General features: G+C 40.6%; 1 protein-coding gene across 14 annotated transcripts in view; it reads right to left on the bottom strand.

The window, feature by feature from the left end:
• The window catches only part of tjp1a (tight junction protein 1a), a 103,095-nt gene that overhangs the window by 19,907 nt on the left and 57,280 nt on the right, over positions 1–25,908 (bottom strand). For all 14 annotated transcript variants that reach the window (XM_004543220.6, XM_004543221.6, XM_004543225.6 and 11 more), the window contains 10 exons: positions 8,928–8,984; positions 7,838–7,962; positions 7,598–7,700; positions 7,168–7,489; positions 6,845–6,948; positions 6,003–6,171; positions 5,554–5,689; positions 1,469–1,605; positions 771–876; positions 315–465 (listed from right to left, as the gene is read on the bottom strand). In XM_004543220.6, coding sequence (XP_004543277.1) covers positions 315–465; positions 771–876; positions 1,469–1,605; positions 5,554–5,689; positions 6,003–6,171; positions 6,845–6,948; positions 7,168–7,489; positions 7,598–7,700; positions 7,838–7,962; positions 8,928–8,984 — 1,410 coding nt within the window. The remainder of the gene's footprint in view (positions 1–314; positions 466–770; positions 877–1,468; positions 1,606–5,553; positions 5,690–6,002; positions 6,172–6,844; positions 6,949–7,167; positions 7,490–7,597; positions 7,701–7,837; positions 7,963–8,927; positions 8,985–25,908) is intronic.

Raw genomic sequence — 25,908 nt, 5'->3', positions numbered from 1 at the left:
TATTTTAACAACACCAGACGTTCTTTTCACTCTCGAACATGTGACGTGACAAAAATAGCGACAGTTAGGACAAAAACATAAATGAAAAGAATATTTTATAATCATCTTACAAGCTACGTAATACCAAGACCGTACAGGACAGTTACATGGCATGAAATGAAGAGATCTGTCTAATCTTTATCTTTTTTTTCTTTTGAACCAGTCAACTGCAGCAACACGTTCTCGCATCCGAAATCTGGTACAGTGCATAGACAAAATGTCAGGTTTCTTAAGCAAAAAAAATAGGGTTCTCCTAATTTATCAACACATCTTACCCTGAGAATCTGGTCTCCCTCTTCCAGCCCCTCCTTGGCTGCGGGGCTGTCTTCCAAAACTCCTGCCACAAAAATTCCCACATCGTTTCCGCCTGCTAACCTCAGACCGACACTCTCTCCCTTCTTGAACTTGACCAGCTTCATACTTGGTCTGCGGGAAAACACAGGTGGACACACAGAGTTAAGTAAAAAGATTAGCAATCATTCTAAGAGACACACAAAAAAACACGGCCAGTTATTTAAGCAAATATGACAGGTTATAACAACAGAGCCAAAGCAGAGTTTCTGCCTGAATCAGAACTACAATTTGAACAAGTGGCACGAAGCTTTATTCGTGTTTTGTTTTTTTAATAAATTTTTTTTTTTTTAAAAGGACTCTCACACACTCGTAATATTTTATCTACAGAGTATATACACTGCACTCAATTTGGAAGACACCACATCAAGAATATTTACCTGAGAATGCTGTCATCATGTGCAGCACTGGGTACAGGGGCATCAGATGGGCTGACAGGCAGGTCCACGTCAGGCTGACCAGGCTGTGCATAAACTGGCTTTGGTTCTGGCATAAACACAAACACACTGTATGAATGAGACGGCCAAGTGGGAGATAAAGTGAAACCACCCTTAAAAATTAAAGCATCTGATGTTTTATATATTACATGTTACTTTTTGCCCAAACTGTCATGGTTACTTTAATACGTTGAACAGTACTTGTATTTAATTTGATGACCCCCCTATGAGCAACCACATGGTGATGACAGAGGGAGGGAAAACCTCCCTTTTAACAGGAAGGAAGAAATCTCAGACAGACGCCCGAACCTGGTTCTATCTGCTGTGATGGGAACGAGAGGAACAAAGTAGACATATAATGCTGTGTGTGCCCTTCGTGTTGACGTTCTGCAGAACAACCCCTCCTATTTACGCTAAGGGCGGCAGTTGACATGTTTCATATGATGTGCCATGGCAGCAGTCTGTTTTCAGCTTCAGTTAATATCTGTCTGCCTTAAGACTTAAACTGTACTTCACTGCGTTAAAGGTTCCAACAGAGAGAACTATATAAGGTGGTGAAAGACACAAACACGAGAGAACACACTACTAACGCTAACGATAATGATGGTGGTGATAATGATGACGATGTCAGGCTTTTTTACCAGGCAGTGGGGGTAACTGTTTGTCATCTCTGGAGCTGGCTTGGTCACTGGCCTGTGACAGGACATCATCAGAGTTTTTGACTGGTGTGGACATGGACCCCGGTTTGGATATGCGATCCTCATCTCGACTTCGATGACTGAAATGAAAAAAATGAATAAATAAATAATTATAATAAAAATGTGAATTTAGTACTCATGGACAATTAAAACTATAAGCAGGAGAATTTAAAGGCAGCAGTTTTGACATGTTAATGAATTTCTTAAATTACAGTAACATTGTTTGTTTTTTTTCTTTTATACTAGTGTGTTTAAGAATGACTTCATGTTTTGACTGGTGGTAGTTTCATCCTGTGCTGAGATTACCAGACAGACAGACAGACCGACAGAGACACAGAGACACACACACACACACACACACACACACACACTCTAAATGAACCTAGAAGGAAATAGCATGAACAGTAGATTACGTCATAAGGGCACGTGGACAAAAGTATTTAATGAATAGACAATAAGCAATTAAAACAAGGATGTGTGGCTCTGTCAAAAAGATCCCGCACATCTGCTAGTGATTCAAAGTTGTGTGTTCTTTGCAGTGAAGCATTTTCTTTCTTCCTTTTTCACATGGTCTGTGCAGTACGTAGGTGGCAAACCAGATTCCAAGAATATAAATTCACACTTTATAGACTACACAGGCAGGCACGAAGAGAGAACCGACTGAATCTCCCAGTGTAAACTCTTTAGTTGGGATACGTTTCAGTCCCGGTTCCTGTTTAACCTGGTAAAATAAATAAGGGAAAACTGTGTGTGTGTGCAAGTCTAGCAAGTCATGTCCAAGAGGGTAGAAAGGCCTCTGCTGCTTAAAAACAATGGTTGAATTCCAATCTGATCACATGACTGACTGCTGGCTCAGTACTTGAGCTGTATTCAGAAGCTTTTGTACAAGAACATGAAGGTGCAGGCTGCACCGGCAGCTCAGACTACACAGCTCTGCTGATTCCTGCCCTTTCAGTTTAGCACTCATAGTACAAACCCCCCACAAAACAATAAAATAAAATGCACACTGCAGTCATTAATGCGCATACAACAATGAGGCATGCACATCCATACACACACAAATGACTGATGCATAAAGTAAGTGCAGCATGCGGCACTTATTTGCAATAGTTTCCACCACAGTTTGGCCTTTTCTGGTCCCACAAATTTGCCCAGCAGTTGTCACGACAATTCAGTATCACAAATGTACTCCTTCAGTGCAATTAAATCTCCCCGAGGATAAATAACATAACTGTAATTGGAGAAAGAGAAACGCGGAGTGCATTTAATGAATGGATGAATGAAGAGTGTGAGAAGGAGGAGGAAAAGAAAAGAGACAAACTGAGCAAGAGCAAGGGACAGAGAGGGAGAGAGAGTGGAGTGGCCTAAATCTCTGCTGCTCCTTGCCGCAGAATGGTGCTAAAAAAGGCGTCACACTGACAAACACCATTTGACAGAACCCTCTGTTCAACCCCCTCACTTACACATTTTATAGTATGGGTACAGGCAAAATAACAGCAAGGAAGGCAGATGCAGAAAAAGTGAAGAAACAGGAGAGAAGTGGCTGCACAGGCAGACTGAACAACAATCCCTTTATCTATAACTAACAAGCCTCAGAATATTTGCAGAAAGAAAAAGAAATTCACTCAGAAACACTGACTAGATGCATTTCAGAAAAACAAAGTATTTAGAAATCAAATAATCATGCACAACAATATTTTAAGAAGAAAACAATAATTACTCACATATGTGCATCTGCAAGTTCAACCATTATCAATTAAGGGATTTGATCTTAATTCCTTGACAGTCAACACTGGGAGCCCTTTGCCTGTGCACAACTTTTACTCGAGCTCACAGAGAGACGCTTAATGAAGGGCTGTTTTTTGATGATCTGTTGGACACACAAAGCCTGGACCAGCGTTGCGTCCTAGAGAAAACAATGCCTGCGCTGCACGCCAATCAGATTCAACAAACCATCTCGTCTGGGCCAAAGCACTGTGGGAAGTATGTCAAATTCCTTTCACCGCTCCTAAAAACATTCCCTTACATCACCATGCGGTGACAGTCAGACTCACTCACTTGATAAATCCCAGCCACATGAGAAGCAGGTGAAACTCCTCCTTATCTCCATGCTTATCAGATTCACCCGTTACACAAACGGATGCATGAAAAATATAATGTGTGTCTTTGACTTTGACATACAACATTTTGTGTGTATATACTCTGATAACAGAGGGATAAGAGTTCAAAACACAACATGTGGACGAGTGTGGTCAAAGCAAAGGCGAACCTGCACTCATCCTGATGCAGGGTCACTCAGTCTGGCACAGCGTGATACACCAGACAGTTACACAAGCAAGAGCATCAGGAACACCTTGCGAACCTCTCAACAACCATCTCAATAAGGCAAGTTTTTATTGGCCTTTTGTTTTTTTACCCCATTGAGATTTGAGGAATTTACCCTTTTTTTATTTGCCTCTCAAAAATCTCAAAAAACACAAACATCAAAAGATGAAGTTAATTAGCATCGAATGTAACAATGACAAGAACCTCTAGTAGGGCTGCTCAATTAATCGAATTTTAATCTCGTTTACGATCTGGGCTTTCAACGATCATTAAATATGACTGAGCCGATTATTAGCCCCGCCCTCGTGCTTTACTCTCGCGCTGCTCCGTGTGGCAAATCGAGCGCACCTCTCTGCATTTCGAACACCTGTCACAACAATTAACAGGATCCGAGGGAAGCTTGGAAAGCTAAGCAGAAGTTATTTGGAGAGGAGAGTGACTGCTGTTGGTTGAAAAGAGAGGTAAAAAAAAAAACTTCAGTGGTGTGGAAACATTATGGGTTCGCGGAGTCAGACGTGGATCAAGTAGACACAGTGTGTAAACTTTGCTATGGTGTAGTAGCTGCACCACAGAGCAACACTGCAAAGTTCACTAAACATAGATGTTTACATTTTTCATTTATTTCTTATATTGCAAACATTTGCACTGTTATCAGTATTTTCGCACTATTTTATATTATTTTTTGACAATCTTTAAAGTCATTATTCAATACATTGTTATTGTTAAATAAATATTGTCAAATAATCGAGATCTCAATTTCAGTGAAAATAATCGTGATTATCATTTTTGCCATAATCGAGCAGCCCTAACCTCTTGTCTATCTAGCTACAAATACGGTCTCTGTAGCATTTTTAGTTTGTATCTCAGCCCACTGTATCTGCAACCAAAGGAGTTTTGATATGAAACAGTAGTTCAGTCTGGAACAAGTGCTGGAGGGCCCTGATTCAACACCCCTACTTCACAGTTAGACTTTTACTGTGGACCACATTAACAAACCAGTAACGTGTTCTCATTGCAAAATGGGTCTCTTTCTTAACATTACCATTCCTGTTTCACCACCCATTCCTGTTTAATTAACTGGATTAAAGTCTTGAAAAGCTAATTACCTCATTCCACTCAATGCCCAAGTTCCACACCCACTGAGAGCGTCATGTGTTAGCCATCTTTATCCATCTATAAACCAGCTGCAAAAACCTATGCAATCTAAATGACAGTAAAGACTGACAACATATTGAAAGATGCAACAGGCAGTAAGAGAAAGTAAGACAAACAGACAGTAAAGTGATAAAAAAAAGAACAACACATAATGTGTGCAAATCGTTTTTATTAATTGGACTATAATCATTAAAAGCGTGCGTTATTATTCATATATACTCCACTTTAAAGGTTCAGTGGTGAGGCTACTTAAAAGAGTTATTCCAGCAAGGTTCAAAATCAGGTTTGTGTTTAATATTAAACAGTCTAGTATACTTTAAAAGCAAGGCATTAATCTGCCAGCAGATCAATCCCTACTTCCTTCCTCAGCTCTTTCCCAGAGAAATCCATTACTAGAAATTATTGATGGTTTCAGAGGGACTGTGATGGTTTATGTATGTTATGTCTTGAGCAAGATATATGAGGTCGAAGAGGGTGGGTGACAGTGTGCCTTGTAACCAGAATAGTTGTCAGAGGTGTGTGTGTGTGTGTCCGTGTGTGTGTCCTACCTGCCATTGCTGATCTGCCGTGGTGAGTGGCGGAGATGCTCGGATGTTTCAACCCTGTCAGGCGAACGGGATCGAGTTCCTCTCCCATGGGATCGATTGGAATGATCGGATGTCAGTGAATGTATCTCTGAAATGTCTGTGAAAGATGAGTTGAAGTATGTATTACGGTTTTATCGATAACAACAAAAAAAAGAAAGAAATCGACATTTGAGATTTGGAACAACAATAAAAACACGTTATTTTAGTTAAGAGTGGAATGATCTGCGAGGATCAGTTCTCTGTTTCTCATTGTAGTTTTAGAGATGTTTTGAAATGCGCTCTATAAATAAACCCGTCTTCTTGACATCGCAGTCATTAAAATAAATCACATCTCTTGGAAAAAACACCGTCACACAAGTTGTGTAATCAAATGTTAGCTGCAATCCACGAGTACGCGTTTGTTGTCTCACCATCTCTGTCTGAGTTATTGGCTGATGGGATGCTGTCGTCAAGGTCAGGAATATTGAGCAGCGTGGCCCGCTCGTCTCTCTGCACTACCATCTTCAGCTTGCCCTTTGACCTCTCAATCAGCTTCTTGGCATCTATCAGTGATAGGTTCTCTGTAACTGTGCCGTTAATCTGCCAGAGGAAGAGGAACAAGTCAGCACAAGAGGTAAACGTACATAATATCCTCTTTGCAGTTTTTCTGTGGAGCCTACAGTGTGCTGTGATAACAAACTAATGAGAGTAAAAGTTAGGAGCACAGCCTATAAGAAGAGGAAGCTATAAACATATTTAATGTGTTTATAATACACAGAGGGTGCGGTCACAAGCACAGAGAGTGAAAATAAGCCAAGACTACACATATTAAAACAAAACTATTCTATATATACACACATTATTTTATGTAATACTTTGTCCTGTGATCAGGTTTCAACTAGAAAACGATTCAACTTCTCTTCAGTAAAACTGAAACATTAAACTGGATTTCAACAGGCATTTGTTTGGGAAGAAGGGGGATTTATCTATTCAAAGTCTGAATGAATAGGGAAAAAAATTAAAGGAATAATGCAATGTCTTGTATTTCTGCTGGTGAGTCTGAATAGTAATGAACTGTGACCTCATTCTGAAAGCCACTTTCAGCAGATCGCCAACTACAAGGGCACAATTGTAAGAACTTCAAGTAAAAAGGGCGTCTGATAAACGCTCTACTCTACTACTGTTAAATGAGATTACATTTTTTGACCAGTTGATTTCCCAGTTATTGTGCTTTAACCACTTTGAAAACAAATCTGCTCGTCTTTCCTCTCACCTTCAGTACAACATCTCCCTCCTGAATGTTTCCATCTCTGGCTGCAAGGCTCTCCGGAGAGATGTCCTTCACAAAGATATGGCTGGCCAGCCGCAGTCCATATTCTGGTTTCAAGGGTGATTAAGCATAACAAAGTTACACTACAAGACAGTTACCGATCACTTGGTTCAAATAAAGTTAGCAGGTAATTAAAAATGTGATCGACCTTACTGTGAATATCAGTAAATGAGAAACGTGCGCATTCAATAATTTGACTTTTATGTAAATTGGATGAATTCACAAAACAAGCAGTCACTCTTTTTGATTGGTGACACATTACCCACCTTCGTTTTTGCGGGACTTGACAAGAGTGACCTTGGAGGGCCTGGGTGGAGCAGAAGAGGCTTGTGATCGGCGATCGGAGCGTGGTGAGATGCTTCTCTCCCGTGAGGCATCCCGCCTCCCGCTGCTGCTACGCTCCCGATCGTGACGCCTGCCAGTGCCCGTGCCTCCGCTTGCACCTGCATAGGCACTTTGTCCACCGCGTCCACTGCGGTGATCGTAAGCATCGGCCTCATCGCTGTCCTCCTCCTCGTGCTCAGACATCGTCTCCCTGTCCCCATGCCGTGACGCTGGGATTTGTACTTTCCTTTTTCTGCGAATAGTCTTGAAAGAGAGAACATTTACAATGTTAAAAGCCTGTTAGTCCCTAGCTCTCTGACCATGAAGTACTTAGCCCTGACTCATGCTATATATTTATAGCGTTGTACTTACTATCTTTGCATTTTTGCCACTCTTTCGAAGTTGTTGAACAGCATAGGCATGCTCTACATTGTCCATAGAGACTGCATTGACCATTACTACTCGATCATTTTCTCTGAAAAAATAAATAAATAGAAAATAATTAACAGTGCAGAAAAATGAGTCGGCATTACGTATATTAGGGCAGCTTACGTGTAATGCTGCTTAAAATATTACTCCCAATGAAATAAAGGAAATACAGTCAACACTTACTGTAGCAGACCCTCTGCAGGACCTCCTTTCAGCACATCCGATATTACAATAGATGTTTCACCACTCTGGAAATGAGGGTTGTCTCGCCCACCCGAGATTGCAATGCCAAACCCAAATCCTGGGGCCTATACAAAGACAAATATAAACCACAGCTGACTAATAAGACAAATGGTAAATGCATTGTAACTGTAATGCTGTAAACATCTGACAACTTAGGTAAGCTTGTGCGATGTTGATCAAACTGGCAAAGGAGAAAAGCTGGGTTAGTATTGTTCTGATCTGCTAACAGCCGATCTTCAGACAATTATCTGCAAAAAGCATAGAGCTCTGTTCCTGCCTTCACATCAACAGATCTTGATATGTGATGCAAACAGCTAATCTTACAACCACAACAATACAGGAGAACTGCAAAGCTGAGAACCACAGATTGCACTGGGCCACTCCTTCAGTCTCAATAAAGCCACCACTAATTAGATTACAGCAAGCAGGGCAGTCTAGACAGGTGCTCAAGACAATCTCACGACACAACAGTATCAACTAACAAGAGTTTCAGGTCTCAAAGCAAAGTACATTCAGACATTAAGCCTACAGAGAGTACACTCTTCTATCTCTTTGATAGCTTGACAGTTAGCCTGACGATGTGAATTGCACCAGAGTGGCGAGTCAGTGATTCATCAATCTGACAATAGCTGCAGAGGTTAGGTGGTGCAATTGAGCATAATTACAGGACAAAAAGCACATACAAAAAGGCTCTCTAGTGCTGTGTTAAAGAGAAGAGCATATCACCAGCAGGAAGGAAGTGAAATGAAGTAGCAAGGAAGTGGATGCTGATTTTTGTCTTCCTTTGCTTTGTTTCCTGCCATCTGGATTCCTTGACTATTGTTTCACTACCGCACATCCTGCAGCTACAGCTGGGCGACTCAGCAGAGAGAAACAGACATGGACAGGCAGAGGACAGAAAGCAGCAGGGAGGGAAAAGTGAAAAACACAGAAGACATACTACAGGATCTGGGTGTCAGAGACAGGCAGAGAGGGAGAATGACAAAAGAGGAGAAAGGGAAGAGTGGATTAAAGAACTGTAAACACTTACCCTGTGAAGGGTAACTGTGTGCTGTTCCCATATGACGGTTTCCTCCATCGCCGCACTCTGCAAAGCAAGAGATGAGAGAGAAAGGATCAGTCCTGCAGTTTTTTAGTGAGTTACATGTGTACACTCAAATGCAAATTGATAAATTAAAAAAAACAAACATATTTCTATAAATCGCTAGCTACTGTGAAAGCATCTTTGGGGGGGAAGGAAACCTCAAACTGACCCTGACGCATCCATCAATGCACGAGTTTGTGCAAAACAGATAAAAACTGCATGAAAATGTGTGCAAATGGGTGAATGTGGCCTATAGTGTAAAAGCCCTTTGACTGATCAGCAAACACGCACAATGCCAAACAAAAAGACCTTTTATTACTTCAGTTCAACACACAAAAAAGTGATCAGTCTTAAGTATGCACATCATCATCTATGTGGCTTCCTTTAGATTTCTGACATTATCTCACTCAGATAAACTAATGACAACATCTAATGGATTTTAAATATACAACTATACAGGGCTAAACTGCAGCTACAAATAACATTTCCATATTCTGTTCCCTTTCAGTAGATGGCGTGGTTGTTTGGTTACCAGCAAGGTAACCTCTCTTGCTTATTTGCATGACTACGTCCTGGAGTACCAAAAGTCTGCATATGAAAAGATTATGAATGACAGTAGCATGAGTAAAGCGCTGGCAGAGACTAACTGAGGCCTCAAAGATTGAGTGAGCATTCCTATATTATTCCTGGCTGGGTTAACTCGGAGAGCCAAAACAACCAAGATATTTAGCTGCTCATTTGTGCTGCTGTGTTGGATTAAACTGATTCCAGGCAGGCACATTCTGCCTTTACTTAGAAAGTTATATCATCATTTTCCCCCTCTTTTCCCCCTTTAAATACAGGCTTTTCTTTTACTTTTACAATGTTTCATATGAAATATCCACACGAATAATGGGATAAATAATGCCTTTGAACTAATAAAATATTAGCTTGCAACATTCCTGCTATTATTGGGTCAAACAGATAGTCTTCAGTTTGTTTATCAAACATCACTGTTTATTTAAACTCCCACAATGCTATGGATCTAGTTTTAAATTACAGCCTTCCTCCAGCTGATGAAGCAACACTGCTGTCATGTCTGCCTGCCTGCAGGGAGTGATGGTACAGCTGTCTGTGGCAGAGTGCTCAGTACAGTCCACTGTGAAAGTAAACAGCAAAAAAAACCACTCAACCCACACCACTGCATGTTGAAGGGTGCTTATTTACTACACCTTCTTTAATCTTCCTTAAAAAAACAAAACCAAAAAAAAACAACACACCATGTCATCTGTCCACCCTGTCATCGTGATAATCCCACTGCAGCACCCCTTCATTATCACCTAATCCTCAAACCATCTCACCCATCATCTTCGACATCATCATGGTCATTACTGTCATCACCGTCCCTTATCCTAAATATACAGCTTACAGGAGGTGCCAACTGCATGTGACCAACAGTCAGTGTCTGGTGTTTGCTGACATGTCTCACATAATAGTGTAGCTAAACACGAAGAAACCAGAAGATGGATGCAAGATCCTAGATACCTTCATTTGCTGAAATCAAATGAAAAGAATCAACCTGGTAAAAGGAGGAGACCAGAAGAGCCTTTCAAATAACCAAAAGTTATATTTGGGCTCAGGCTTCTAGCAAGCCTGAACATTTTTACGCGTGCAGAATATTTGCTGATTAATCTTACTGATAAACAACTCCAACTAAATGTGTAAAAATTGCATGTTTAAGTACTTAAAATAATAGCAGGGTGTTTCTGTAATCACTAGCCTCTGCTGCTATTACTGGGTTTGTGGTCAGTCATTTCCATTTACTCCTCTGAACTCGATGCCAATGAATTACTTGGCTTGAATCTTTAGAATACAGTTAACCCCTTGATCCCAATTTCCATTGAAGCTCTGTGTGTATGTTATTTATGTCCATAATTGGAGCGGAGGGCTTGGGCATCCCCCTATTACCACCCCCCAAAATCCCTCCTTCCCCTCCTGTCAGCCAGTATGATTCCCACAGAAACACTTCTATAGTGTGTGGGGACCTGACCCATTTAACTAAAGCACCCCCAATGACATTCCTAAACACATCCATTCCTGTAAAGTTTTTTGTGACATATCCGTCCATCCGTTCATCCATTCATTCAGCCAACCGTCCAGGCAGACAGGCAGAGTGGGGCTACACTATAAAAAAACAACAATGTGCTGGGGTCATATGACCAGGCGGTCAGGCAGCCTTGTTTTTTTAACTGTGGGTTGCACTGATAGGCAGGGAGAGAGAGGAGCAGCAGGAGGGTGTGACTGCTGGCTGCATATAGATTCAATATATGGCATTGACTAGGGCTGAACGATATATCGCATTTGCGATAATATCGCGACATGATCAAGTGCAATTTTCTAACCGCAAAGGCTGCAATTATACTCTGGACATGTCCAAATTCATGGGCTGCATCCTCCTGAGGCCGCATTTGTAGACCGATTACGTCACAGCGACGCGCCGAAGGCTGTCCAAATTACTACCATATCCCAGAATTCATAGCGCGGCCCAGCCAAACTCCAGTTTCCAACAATGGCGGCCGCTACTAAGTTTTAAAATTACTCATACTAATCTTTCTGGGTCACAAAATAAACTTAACATATTTTCAGGCGAGAAAGTAGTTGTGTAAACATCAAATATCTGCTCGGTTTATCAAGATATCCCATATTTGCAAAAGTGCTTCGACGTTTTCAGAGGCGTCTGCTACCCACCAGCTCGACAGCTAGCCGGGAGCTCGAGGGTTACTGATGCGGCCGAGAACGGCACAACTCCCGGCACATCATTTTCAGATCACCGCGGAGTTTCGCTGCTCGGGTTAAACGTAATATATAAGTCACTTAGACAACCTAAAAATGTTATTGTTGGGCTTTTTTCAGTGTTTTGTTTGTTCGTGAGTAAATCGGTTTGGCTGAGATTAAAGTTATTAGATTAGATAAAATAAAACTTTATTAATCCCCCGGGTGGGTTCCTCCTTGGTTTTCACACAGCTGACTAAACGTCAAACAGAAAACTTATTAAACAGAAATATGAGACAGTCGAGAATTTACGCCAGTGTCTGGTTATATTTTAGATAGCAAGAAGCAGACGGCCGAGTTTATTAAACTCCACCGAGACAGCGGTGACGCTAATCAGAACTAGACCGTCCAATTTCACGCCTTTAAATTTTAAAGGCGTGTTTGTGTGTGTGTTTATACAATTGCTATTATGTTTGCACTTTATGTGTAATGTTACTGACTGCAGAGATCAGTAAGATGTGTGTATTTTTTATTTATTAGTTTTATTTATTTAATATTATTTTTTAATTGAATGACTGTCTAGTAGTTCACAGATGTCGAAAAACTGAGTGTGGTAAAGCCACTGATTTTGTTTATGTATATTTCTGCAATCTGCACATTGTACTGACTTTCATTTTAATGTTTACACCAGGGTTCCTTGTCAGCACTTTATGCTCAGATGTTTGTAAGCTAAAAATAAACTATTGTGTATGTTCAAATATACTGTTGTGATTGAAGAAGTTAAATAAAAATGTCAGTCATCAATTCATGCATCACCTCATGTCATCATAACAGAGGTCTGTCTTCCAGGAAAGAACAGTTTAAAATTAATGTAATATAGTATTGGCCATACTATATGATGTATTGCTTGTCTTTGTTTAATAATACAGAAGACAAAGACCTTAAAAAAAATAATCGCATCGCAATCGCAATATTGGGGCAAAAAAATCGCAATTAGATTATTTTCCATAATCGTTCAGCCCTAGCATTGACAGTCATAATATTGTACATTAAACCATAGGCATGTGATTGCTGAGAGAAGAGTTCCCGTTTGTTCCTCACGCACACACACACACACACACACTCGCACACACACACTCACGCACATGCGCACAACACTGAGCTGAATGTGTTCAGAAAACAAAAAGAAATGGGATGAAACTCATTTTGCTCCATCAAAACTAAGTGCTTTGAACATTGAAGCATCCCACACGTCCAAACCTACAGCGCTCACACGATGATGTCAAGCCGTGCTAGGGAGGGCGTACAGTTAGTACTGAGTGTATGAGCCATGAGGGGCAATAGGTTAATTACAAGACTCATAAGAAAAATGGGAAACTTACAGATAATGGCCTGGATTTAATTAACTTATTGAGTGGAGGCGGTATGAGAGAAAGCGTGCTTTTCGATTGAACTGCACATGTGTAAGATGTCAGCTGAACCTCCAATCACATCATAACGCCTGAAAATGTTTTTTAAAATTAATTAACCGTACTACTTAATTTGGATTTAAGCGTAACAACACTGTCTTTACTGATGTTTCTAAGACTAAAAGGAGGTTCCCTAGTGACATATGCCACATAAGAAATACTGTGTTTATTATAAACACAAAGTTTACATTAAAGATGGTCAAGAAGAGAGACTGTGTCATCCTCTTAGTCTACTTCTAACTTTTACCCTATTGGAACTACAGCTAGGCCTCTCAGATGAGATTACTGCGGTAATTAAACACTGTAATATGAAGTCCCGATTAACAGCCTTGCTGATTGAGTCTGAGATATAAGTAGGATGGAAAGCAGGCAGCAGTGAAGCTTAAGGAAAACTGGGATAAGGGTAAATGAAAGCACTCCATGAGGAAAATAACTAGCATATTTAAAACAAAGGATCTATTAAGAGACATCAAAAGAATAACAAACACAGGCTCAAAAGTGCTAATTAATTGGTCTTTGGATACAGGAGGCAAGTGTGCTCTCATTTTGTGTAGAGCAAATAAACACAGACGGGAATTTTCTGTGTGGAAAAGATTTTATCAAACCCAAGCTCAGTGTCAAAAGGTAATTCGGTGAGCTCATGTTTTATTACAGTAATGTTCTCGATCATGCAAAAAAGATCAGCGAACACGTGGGGCCAAAACAAATATGAACACAAGTGTGTCTCGTTTTCTGGAGCAAAACAATATTAAAAATACACACGGGAACAAACGATGAGGATTATCTCTGAAGTCGCAGAGCTGTGTGAAACAATGGCGCGCTTGATGTTGCACAAACTGACGGCAGCCTAGTGTATTTATACAGCCATATTAGTCAGGCTTGAGCCCTGGCCAGTGAGGCCTAGGGCTGAGAAACAAAGAGCAGCCATCAAACTACACACATGTGTACTTGTCCGTACACACGGACAAACACACACCCACCAGCCATGATCTAACACTACAGGGCCTCTTTGTTCAAGCTACAGCCAGACTTACTTGGCCCTGCCTGGCTCACCACAACACGCAGTCCAGTACAGATGATAACAGCTCACTCAGGCTCTTCAAAGACACAGACTAATCCGGTTCTTTGGGTCATACTGATGAACCGACTGGAATGAAATGAATGATGAAAAGGACAATAATAACCTGCTGCAGAGAGAAATGATAAATAGTGTCCAGAGCATGCGTGGAAGTTTTCATCATGTGCATTTCAGTTCCTGTAGTCTTCAAATGTGTGCACGTTTACAGATAATCTACACAAACTGTGTGCACAATGTCAGCGCATTAAAAATATGTGTACTACACACCCATCTATTCTGTGCAAACAAATTCAAGCATTCATCTGGAAACATCCACTAATGCAAAAACTTGGTCTCATACCCCCAGGTGGTGGCACTGACTACAAAATAGTAAGAAAAAACAACAACATATACAACACAGGCTTAATTATCTATCACCTTTACTCACTTAATCCAGTTATTAGCATGAAAGGATCCTGACAAAGCAGAAGGTGACCATGAGGTCATCTTATGAGTAATGCCATGGGCTAAGGGGAGGTTTTCAAGGAGAACAACACAAGCTCTTTATCAGTTTTTACCAATGAAACTGTTCTCCAGCAACCCATTACTCACCACCTCCCTTCATTTGAAGCACAGGAATGCTTTATAAAGAAGGCGTATCAAAGTCCAAGGTGCCGTTTTTGACAGCAACCCACGGGGTGAAAATGTGGGATGAGTAAAGAAGAAAAGATGAAAGATTTGGTCAGCACTGACCTTTCTGCCACAGAGTGAGAGCCACTCATTATTCACATTAAGTTATTCAGCGGCACAGAGAGAAATACTGAACTGCAGGCAAGCGAAAGCCAGTGTCGAGATGCCGACAAGTGTGAAGCAAATTCCTGCAAAGGTTTAGGTCACTGTGCCTGCTCCTCTCTGATAGCCTGAGGCAGGATGTAGGCAAGCACAGCCACAGCACCCACAGGAAAACACTCCATTTCCTGTTTGCAGGAAATAGCTCCAGCTTCCAGAGAAATCTCTGTGCAAACTATTAAAAACTATTCTGTGCATAGCGTTATCTCATAACATGAAACCTCACAGCTCACAGGGAGGGAACGTTAGAGGGGGAGTGGCCACCGCATGATGACCAGGAGGCTATTTATCTCAATGTGATCTTAGTCAAATATACCAGGGTCACATTGCTGTTACTAGCTGACCCTGTTGCCAACCTGCTCAATTGTACTGCAGAAAGAAAAAGTTACTCATGTAAGCATATGTAGATTGAAGAGGAGTAGATGGGATGCACTGATGCAATCTTCTTAGCTGATACTGCTGTTGAAAGTACAAAGTTGGCTAACAGCAGCATTTCTACGTTTCATTTTGTTCTCATTCAATTTTCTTTCTCGACTAGGGAAGCCAATAAATATTCCTTTTTTTAAAAACACCTAACGTCTCTTTTTAAATATACAACACAACAGATAAAAATCAGCTGCTAGCAATTACCATCTGTCATCTTTATTTGATCATAGGCTGATACCAATGTTCAACCAATTCATCAATGCATCAGGTACAATAGAGAATGATATTAAGATGAATAGACTGGTGACTCTGACAGTATCACTACCCTTTACTAAAAAAAAAACTCAGTCCTTTACTGGGGCATTTATATCCATGGAAACCATATCTCCCGTCTTAATAGACCCAAAGGAAAGAGTGAGGCAGCAGTACACTCAAACAACACTTAATTAGAGACACACACGCTCTTTCCGGAGGGCATGCACTCAACAGCAAACAAATGCGATGTGTAAGCCTTAGTGGTATGCTTTTACATCCTGTCTTTCAGATTAATGTCTACTGTGCAGCTCCACGAAGAACACATTTAACAACAACCGCAAGAAAATGACTCCCGTCACCTTCAGCGGTAAACAGATGAATTCAGCAGCAGCAAATTTAAAGGCAGGTCGTTACTATGATGGGAGGAGAGAGGGCGCGCGGACGAGCGCTTGTAGCCAATAGGCAGATGACAATGACGGCGATGACAATGATGCAGAGCCTCAGTCAGCAATGATGTACGGTTGTGCTGACATGTTCAAATATGCTTGAGATAATTAGTTTCAAATAGCAGCTCTACTCTGTCACACAGCTCCTTGGAGAGAGAGGGGAAAAACTCCCCATCAGGACTCTCCTTAAAGCAACACTCAAGATACACAGTCACAAAAAATAAAACCATTCACGCACACACACGCACACACCTCTGACTAAAATGATCTGACAGACTCAGTGCTAGAATGGTGAGGGTAGGAATAAAATACAAAACCTATAATCCAGGCTTTTGGATTAAAACGTTAATCTGAGCCACGCTTCTCTATGAAGTCTACCGCTGCCGTCTCATGAGAGCAGACAGAACAGGATGGATGGATGGATGGATGGATGGATGGATAACACCTCTTGTCAGCAAGAATGGCTCTTACAGTAAACTGCAGAACTGCTAAGACTCAAATGAAAGAAGCAGAACATACATGCAAACAACCGTGTCTTAACCCTGAGGATGTCGGCCAACTAGGAAACGACCAGTCAAAGCTTGAACTAAATCTGATTCTGAATTCGATTTTGAGAGAATATCTTGTCAGTTAATTGCGTTACAGCCTCTGTAAAGAAATTGCTCATCTAGATCATTTATACAGAAGCTCTTAGCGTTTAACCAGATTATACTGGTGACTGCATTGATCTTTTTTAAGCATAATGTCCATTTGCAGCTTATATTTGTATCTAGATCTCAATGCAATGAATGCAGTGATGTTGTTGCTTCATTAGAGGCTCTGTGTCAGGTGCAGGCTCCTCTTATTGTCACTGACCACACTGCAGCTCCACAGAGCTGGTGTGCAGTGGGCTGTTCACTGCTATCCACTGACCCAAACACACAGCTAGGCTAGGCTAGGCTAGGCTAACATCTCATGTGCAGCTTATCCAGCAGCAAAGTCATCTCAGCCCAACCACACTAATTGTTCTCTGCCTAGGGAGACAGGAAGTGCTGAGGTCATAGAGGACAACAGTAACTTCTGCTGTGATTCTGACTTTCCATTTTAAGTTTAGTTTAGGCTGCGAGTTTCTTTGATATTTAAAAATTTCAAACAGCCTCATTGACAGCAGTTTATACTTTGGTGATTTTTATCCAAGGAGTGGGCAATGTTTTGCTTAAACGAGCAGTTTTCGTTTCTTTTGTTCTCTTTTTCTGTGTGCAGATGGGTGTGGAATGTACCAATGAACATAAATCCAATGCATGAACATGCTTTAGAGGCTGTATTCAACTATTCTACTAAACGTCAAACTATACATGAGAAAGGGTTCAAATTTCTTTGACATCTTGAGAGGAAATCGCTTCACGAGTCAACCTCTTTCTTTTTAACAGTGAGTTTATCAGAAGTCTTTGGTTTATCACATTAAACTATATGCAGGTATCTATATTTTCAGTGGAGATAAAGCATGGTATCCTCAGTGCCATAAGGACACATACAGGAGGTGAAACCTTTGTTTTGCCACTGTGAACTGTATCCAGAGAACACAAACATCCACTACTGTGCTTTATTTTTGTGTCGGTGGAAACAAACTGTCAGCCAAAGCACTGGAATGATAACCAGATCCAGCACTTGAAACGCTGAATTCAGCCAATAACCGAACACACAACAATCAGTTTTCCCACCCTACCCCTCCCTTCCCACACATGCACACATTACAGGAATGCACAGATAAGGAGACGAGGCTCTCACTCAGCTCATTTCTCATTCCAAATGGTTTCCCTCACATTAGGCTCTGCAGCTTTCTGCCATAACCGCCCTCTCTGCTTCATTCTCGCTCCTTTTTCCTTTTCCTTTTAACACTCAGTGAGCACAAAATGAAAACTCTGGCACAGATCAGCACAAGTGAAAATGTGAGTGTAATGTGAACGGGACTGAGGTGACTTAATATGAGGGAAACAAAATACATCAGATTCAGATTTCGGTGAAAAATGACAATAACCCACAGTGGCTTTCAATATAAGTGATCGTCTATTCACCTGAAGACATGTGCTGCCATTTACTGTGATACATGTTAGCTCAGAGGTGTGATAAATTCAGTACTTCAGGGGTAATAAAATCTAAATTACTCTTAATAATTTAATTAATAACCAATGAAAAGAAACCGCAAGTTCAACAAGAGAATTGACCTATAATATGTATATATACAAATTTAAACAAGAATCTCAGTTACATTTTGGGCATCAAAGTAAGCATGGGAAATATCTTGAATATACTTAATGTTTGGCAGCTTGCTCTGAGTGTCACATCTTTTTTTTTTTTTCAATTGCGATACAAAAAAAGCGCACCCTCCCCCACCCAGAGAAACAACTTTTCTGTGCAAATACGTGCAGACCTGGTTGCATAGACAGTATAACAGATGTACGTTTAAGTTATGGTTACATGAAGTTTCAGAAAATGATTTTTTTCAGGCTGATGACATGAACGTGATTTTAATTAGTCAATGAATGTGCAATTTCACTGTCAGAGTCACCCCTCACTTGTCAAATCCAGGTTTAAAACACCAAGATGACAACCATGCAAAGGCTCAACTCAGCTCCAAAACAGGACTTTAAAAACCAGTGGGTGGGATCACAGTCCATCTTTATGTACCATGTATGGCTGCGCAGCCACATCCCCTCAGTCTATAATGTGCTACTAGCAACTTGATAAGCGGATTAAACAAAGACTGTCATTCTGGTTTCGAAAACAGAAAAACAAATACAGAGTGAATAGCAATTACACCGTTATCCCAAATTTTCTCCTCCCCAAATTTGAGATCAGCAAATAACTGTAATGCTAAGTTGATGTACTAGCACGGAGGGCATCCTTCTCTAGTCTGTGTATCTTGGTAACACTGTTGTGCATCTCTCAGCTTGTTTGTGTCTTGCTAGCTTGCCAGAAACTTCCCCGGCTGTGTTGTGCGGTTTGTGCCTGACAAAGGAGTGAAATACAACCATTTGACAGGCACTCATCCCAAGGCTTAGTTACAACTCTCAGCTGTTGAGATGGGAGAGTCAAATGGAAAGCAGTGGATTGACACTGACAATTGATTTATATTAAAGTTAAGATTTTGATTAGCTCATCGGGTATGATGGGAAACAGACACACATTGTCAGGAAATAAAAAGCTGTTCAAAGAAGGAAGATTATAGTGGGAGCATCAGGATGTCAGGTGCAATGTTAGGGCAACGGCAAACCATTTATACATTTTCATTTTGTATTTAAAATTGCTCAAAAAAATAGATATGAACGTTTAAATGTTTTTTACTATATTAACTATTATGCTTGTGGGACTTTATGCAAACACTGTGTGCAAAGGGTAAACTGAGCATTTATACAAGTAGTTAGCCAAGCTGTCACTGCTTGTGGTATGCCTTTTCCTGGCGTTTAAATCAACACTAAGATTATGTTAAAATAAGTATCAATATGAAACATATTCATGGAGAGCCTAACCATTTCATTTGACACACAGCAGGTTGTTTTATGGCAAAGCCAAGCAGCAGAGTTCAAAGCGTGTCCGTGTTACACACTAAACATTGACAAAACACTGGCATTCTTCATTTATGTAAATTATGGTTTCTGCTTCACACTGCGGCTGGAAGTCACTGTACATGCGTATGCACACATTAAACACAGGTGTGACTCAGCAATGCCTCTTTCCGCTGTACTCGTGTCACTCCAGGAGTGGCAAAATTAGTCCAAGCAGCAAAAACTACTGTACAGAGAGTTTGTGAGCTTACGAAGATAAGAGCAGAATTTAGTAATCCACAGAAGTATAAACACGATGCCTTTCACATTGCACAACATTCCCAAACTACGCAACTCAGAAACCACAACTCATAGTTGTCACATGGTGCCATAAAACGAGAGGCCCAACCCACTCAATGGCATTCCCAAGCTTTCTGAGGACTTTGCTACAATAGGCATGTTGTGGGCCAGAATCTATAGTGAATTAATGAGTTACCATTGAGCACAAATTTTCCCAGAACTAAACTGGCAACACAATTACCGTTCCACAAAGTGATGGTAGATCGGGAGGGGTCAGAGCATTCTTTACAAAGATGTACAACTACAGAAAGACAACAACACCCAAAACTACTCCAAGACAACAAGAAGAAATATTGAAGGAAGATTATCTTTGGAATTCATCTAATTAGAATACGCAAATGAGTAATAAAGGCTTACCTCACTATTCAGTAATGTAGAACGTGCAGTAACCAAAAGGTGTAGGTCATTTAACTATTATTAATATTATCTGAATCTATGAATCTTTGTATTGCTTGCTAAAAATGAGACATTCACATGTACAAAAAAAGATTTTTTTTTCACTTTTCAATTGATTTCAATTGATTTTTTTTGTTATCTTACAATATATTTGATTATTTTATTTTATTGAATCATTTCACTGTTTTCCTGACCCCCACAAAAAAGGGAAGAAATAACAACACACACAAATAAAAACAAAGGGAAACAAAATTGCATCATTTGGGGCTTTGGCAATAAAGCCATAAACACAGCTGGTCAATATAAAGTTGGCAGAACTCATTCCTTCCGTGTTTCGACAAACAACACGAACGGCCAATGACAATGAGAAAAGGCCACACTGAACCAATCGTGTGACTGGAATAGAGTATGAGCCACGTCAGGTTAGGCTGACACACAAAGCACAAAGTGTTGTGCAGCACATATGCTAACATTTGAACTACCGCAGCCATACACACCAGTGTTTGGGGGTGTTAGCAAGATAAAAGGGAGAAATTTGGGCTATTTAAAGTCCGAAATAGAAGCAGACAGGACTGTGTCGAAGGCAGGTAACACCACAAGTCATGTGAAGCAGCGCCATACTTTAGATTACACACAATGCAAAACCATACAGTCTCAGACTCTTTCTTCTTCCATACCATACCTTATGACAAAAACTTCACTGTAAAAGCACAGTCAAAAATATTAGATTTAACTCTGTGATTTACGTAACTGGCCCTCATTACCAACCTGGCCATAAACATTTCTGTCAGACAGCACTGAGACACTACTGCACTTCTTGCATCTTTTTAAAAAATGTATTTTTGTTTTGCTTTGGAGTAAAGGGTGACCACAATTGAGTAAATGTACAAGTTTGTACATTGTATTTTGTCTACAGTGTATTTATCTTCATCTGACTAAAAATAAAGAATACTTAAACCAAAATTAACCTCCTCTCTGCACATAACAGCAGTAAAAATGAACCTTGAAGCTTGCGATATATATTGATAAACTGCGGTGAAAAAAATGACAGCGATAAAATCCCCCCCCCCCCCCCCCCAAAATGTCATAATCAGTGCGTCCTTATCCCTTGTGTTACAGCGATTCATGCAGATAACCATCGATGATCTGGTGTGCAAGCACTGCAAATGTCTTGTCATAGCAGTACAACTGCTATGCATGAGCACATGAAGCTAAAGCATCTGAGAGGGCAAATACAACAAGTAAGCACAGTCCTGTTTAATTTCAGTCCTACCCAAGCATGATACATGGTTATCAGCACGCAGAATGTGTGGGAGCTTAGCTGTACATATTACTCCAGTGATGAAAAGAATCCATTTCATTTGAGTTTTTAAGTCAAGCGCCTTAAAAGCTTTTCTTTCTTTTTTTTTTTAATTTGACCAAGAATCTTACATAATTAATGTTATAATACAGCAGGAATGTGACAATTACAAGATGATCAATGAATAAAATGGTGGATTATGTTTTTGGAGAACCTGTAGAATAATGAATATTTTAGTTCTTGATTGACTTTCTGAGGAAACAAATTATGCTTCTCACACTTTGATGGATTACCAAGGTGGAGAAACACCTGGTGACTCACTAAGCATTTGTTATTTTTATCTTTATTTATACGTTTCCATATGCAATCAGTTTACTAGCAAACAAATCCCTTGCTCTTATTTTTAATTTCAAACACTGCAAACCAGCTACCTCTAACGCATCTCTTTCTTTGATTTTTTTACATTTGCAATCACCTGCTTCGCTGCTTCAGAGAGGATCTCATTCTGCAATCAGACTCACTAACTCAGCTGGCAATGGTGGAACTGATTCTGCACTGGAGATCTATTGCGAGCTGTGGTTACAGAGCAGAACGAGAACTTGACTAGCCAGCTGCAAGTTGGTGGAGTCTGTCAGCAGCATAGGAGACACACTAGAGAGGCAGCAGAATGTATTGGCTCCTTTTTACTTTGTTTAAACTCAAAAAGGGAACTAGGGAATTCAAATATTTGAAGAGTCAAAACTTTTTTTAATCATTCATTCAGGACAGCATGCATGTGGACGTGCACATGTACAAGAACCTAACCAAGGGAAACACTATAGTCCCACTATTACAACTACAACCTAGAGACATTAGAGAGTGAGTTAGAGATTGCAGGTTCACCAAGTTGTTTCCGTTATGAAAATGACATGCTACAAAGGCTACAGAACAATGTTTAGGTTCCGTGTATGTCCCATGTTTACTCTGTAATTCTGCCTGCCACCAGGTTTGAAGTGTCCCAGAAAAATGGAGGCTCAATTGTGCTACCTAAACACAGTTGACTGCCAATTTAACAGAAAAAGCAGAGGATGCACAATGTTTTAACCTTACCACCTTAAGCAAACTATCTTTTAAAAGCAACAAATATCAGGTTTAAAAATTTACTAGTATGACAGCAGTTCCCCAAACACTGAACAATACAGTTTACAGGCCCCATCTATTTTACACTAAAGCTGAGGAACAGATATAGAGACAGAGAGGAAGATAAAGGATTCAAAACTAAGAGCAAGAGAAGATAAGGATGGACAAAGGGTTGTTTATAGAGAGTGCTTAAGCTGTTGATGATGCTTAATGATGATGAATGATGGGCTCTTGCCTACAACATGGTGCTGGGATCAAATTGCTTGATTATCACGTAACAAATACACTGATGGGAGAGTTGAGGGAGAACAGCAGTGGCAGCTGAGGATGATTCGGTGAATATATAATACCAATTCTGAGCTAATATGTCACTAGCAGGCAGAATATGTGTTGATATTAGACTAGTGTATGAACGCAGAACCTTTTTTATACAAACAGTTTGTTAAATTTTAAAAAAGCAAATTCATGAGGATCAATTCTGACATCTGATTATTCCAAAAATTTGAGCTTAAGCTGCAGAAAGTGTCTTCCATAGGCGGGTGACTGGCTGCCAAAATGAAAAGACAGTGCAGTGCTCCCAACACTGTGGAAGATAAGCAAATGAACACACGGCAGGCAGAGACAGAAAGTAAAAGAGCGAGAGAGAGATTGTGTGTATGTGTGTGTGTGTGTGTGTGTGTGTAGGCATGTAGGGCAACAAGCCTTGGGATGAATCTGTTCCAGTCTCTTTCTCTCTCCCCTAACCAGCTGAGCCACGGCTGCCACATGCACTCTCTCTTGTACCTCCCCTCTTCCTCTCTCTCATCGTCTCTCTCTTGCTCTCACTCTGTCTCTCTCTCAAACACACACACACACACACACACACACAGTTAAATCCCTTATGCCTGTAGCGGGAATGATAAATCCCTGCGGAGTCCTGCACTGCACTGCCCTGCCAGAAAGGACGTAGGGCTGGCTTGGAGTGGTCCTTGCTTGGCTGGATGGGCTTTATAGTAAGGAACAAGAAACTATCAAAGAGTAACAACAGAGAAATTTCAATCTCAATCACTGGTATTAGCAGGTACGAGACAGGTGGTGAATTATTTTATTCCCACAGCCCTAGATGACATTACAACTGCGAATGAACAAGTCTATCTTCCAGAGGGAGCTACATGACATTTAAACTTAACATTAAAGCTCATCATAACTGAAGCAAGGTTTAAACTTCCTGGGCAGACCCCTGCTATGATCTTTTTTGCATGAAACAACGAGCTTGTACAACCTCGCACAGACACACAACATGTTCAGTTTTCAGCCCAGTCAGTTTCAAGAGTGAGCCACAACAAAACAAACGCATCATCAAACCCTTACAGCTACTAAAATGAAATGCAATTCATCAAGTTGTTGCATCCTGTTTTAAACTGACTATGGTGGCAGGAGAAAGCAAGAGTTCACACCACACCAATGCTATTGCACAAAATCAGAGATGTGGAACAATCACATCCAAGGATGTGGTGCGCTCATTTAGTAAACTGCAAGGATTCCCACTGATGTCTCAGTGAAGCAATCACATCCATGGAAAAGAGACAGAAATGCTTATATTCATACTGCATGAGAAAAAACTAAGAATTAACAAGGAGTGTTAGTGGTATTTAACATTTAAGGTTTTTTGTAATTCCAGTCAACATAGGATTACTGATCATTAATCTGTTGTTCGACAGTTTCACAACATCCATCTCAAGACAGAGCACAGCATCAACTGCAATGCAAGGCATTAAACAAAATGTGTGGACTGTTTTGCAAAACTACTACTAGTGCTATGCCACAAAAGCCTCTGGCCCACACTGGGAAATTCAATTTATTCCCTCTATTTTAATGTTGCATTTGAATTCAATCAAAGCAGATATTAATGGGCTAGACTAAAGTTATAATGCCACGATTATAGAAGACAGAAGCAGTCTTTTAAGATCTGCCATGTGACTCAGATTATAGCCGGTGCATCTCTCCCTCCCGCTCCTTCCTTTTCTCCATTTCACTCCTCCGATAACCCCTCCTCCCTCAGAAGGCATTTTCTGTTTTCCTTCTCTCTTTCTCTCTCTGCTATCCACCTGCCCCCTGCTGTGTGTATCTGCCCTGGATTTCCCTCCAGAGATGAAAGGATAAGCAGGTCAGATATCCTTGATAACTGCCACACTTTCGAGTCCCCTGATGTTGAAACATCACAAGCAGCTGCTTTCTTTCAGTGCGTTTACTTAAAGTACGGCACGAGGTGATGCCTACAGCATAACAGTTCACTATCTGGCTCTTCTGCAACATAACCTCTCTTAAAGTAAGTTTACGCTGAGTGTGTTTTAAAAGTTACATTGTGTCTTTTTTCATGGATCAATGCCTAAACATTTGTCCCAGACAAAATAGCATGTTTAGATTGGTCCCAGCCGGGGACAAATTAGCCAAAAAACAAACAAAACACAAAATAACTGAAGTCCAGCTGCACCAACAACCTCCCGGCTGCTGCCTTCAACTGGCATCCCTCTCATCCTATACAAAGACAGCTTAGACCTGCTCTTAAAAGGGCTGAGACAGGACTTTGAATCAAGAGCTAATCAAAGACCCATCTGTAGGTGTGTTTGGGATTTTGGTCTCCTTTGAGGTTCTCAAAAGATCGCAGAGCTGCTGCGTACTCAGACAGCAGAAAGGCAGGACCCACCCTCCACTCATCACTCTTTGCCATGTGCAGATCTCAAAATGACCTTCAGTGAGACCAAGAGTGGGCGAGTGGGCGTCCACAACGCCCAGCATTTGTGCAAAACAGGCTGTACGCAATGACAAACATGTGTAAACGCATCTGCATGTACAAATATCTATTCTATCATGTGACCACATCTGTTTTGAACAATGTCCAGTCTTCATGGATATTCCTAAAAATATTTTGAGAGTTTTTATTTGTTCACACTTGTTAGGGGACAACAAAAGCTGTGTGAAATCTTCATAGAAGT

Source organism: Maylandia zebra, linkage group LG1, assembly GCF_041146795.1.
Source record: "Maylandia zebra isolate NMK-2024a linkage group LG1, Mzebra_GT3a, whole genome shotgun sequence".
NCBI lineage: Eukaryota > Metazoa > Chordata > Actinopteri > Cichliformes > Cichlidae > Maylandia > Maylandia zebra.
This window is presented reverse-complemented; position numbering and strand designations above follow the sequence as displayed.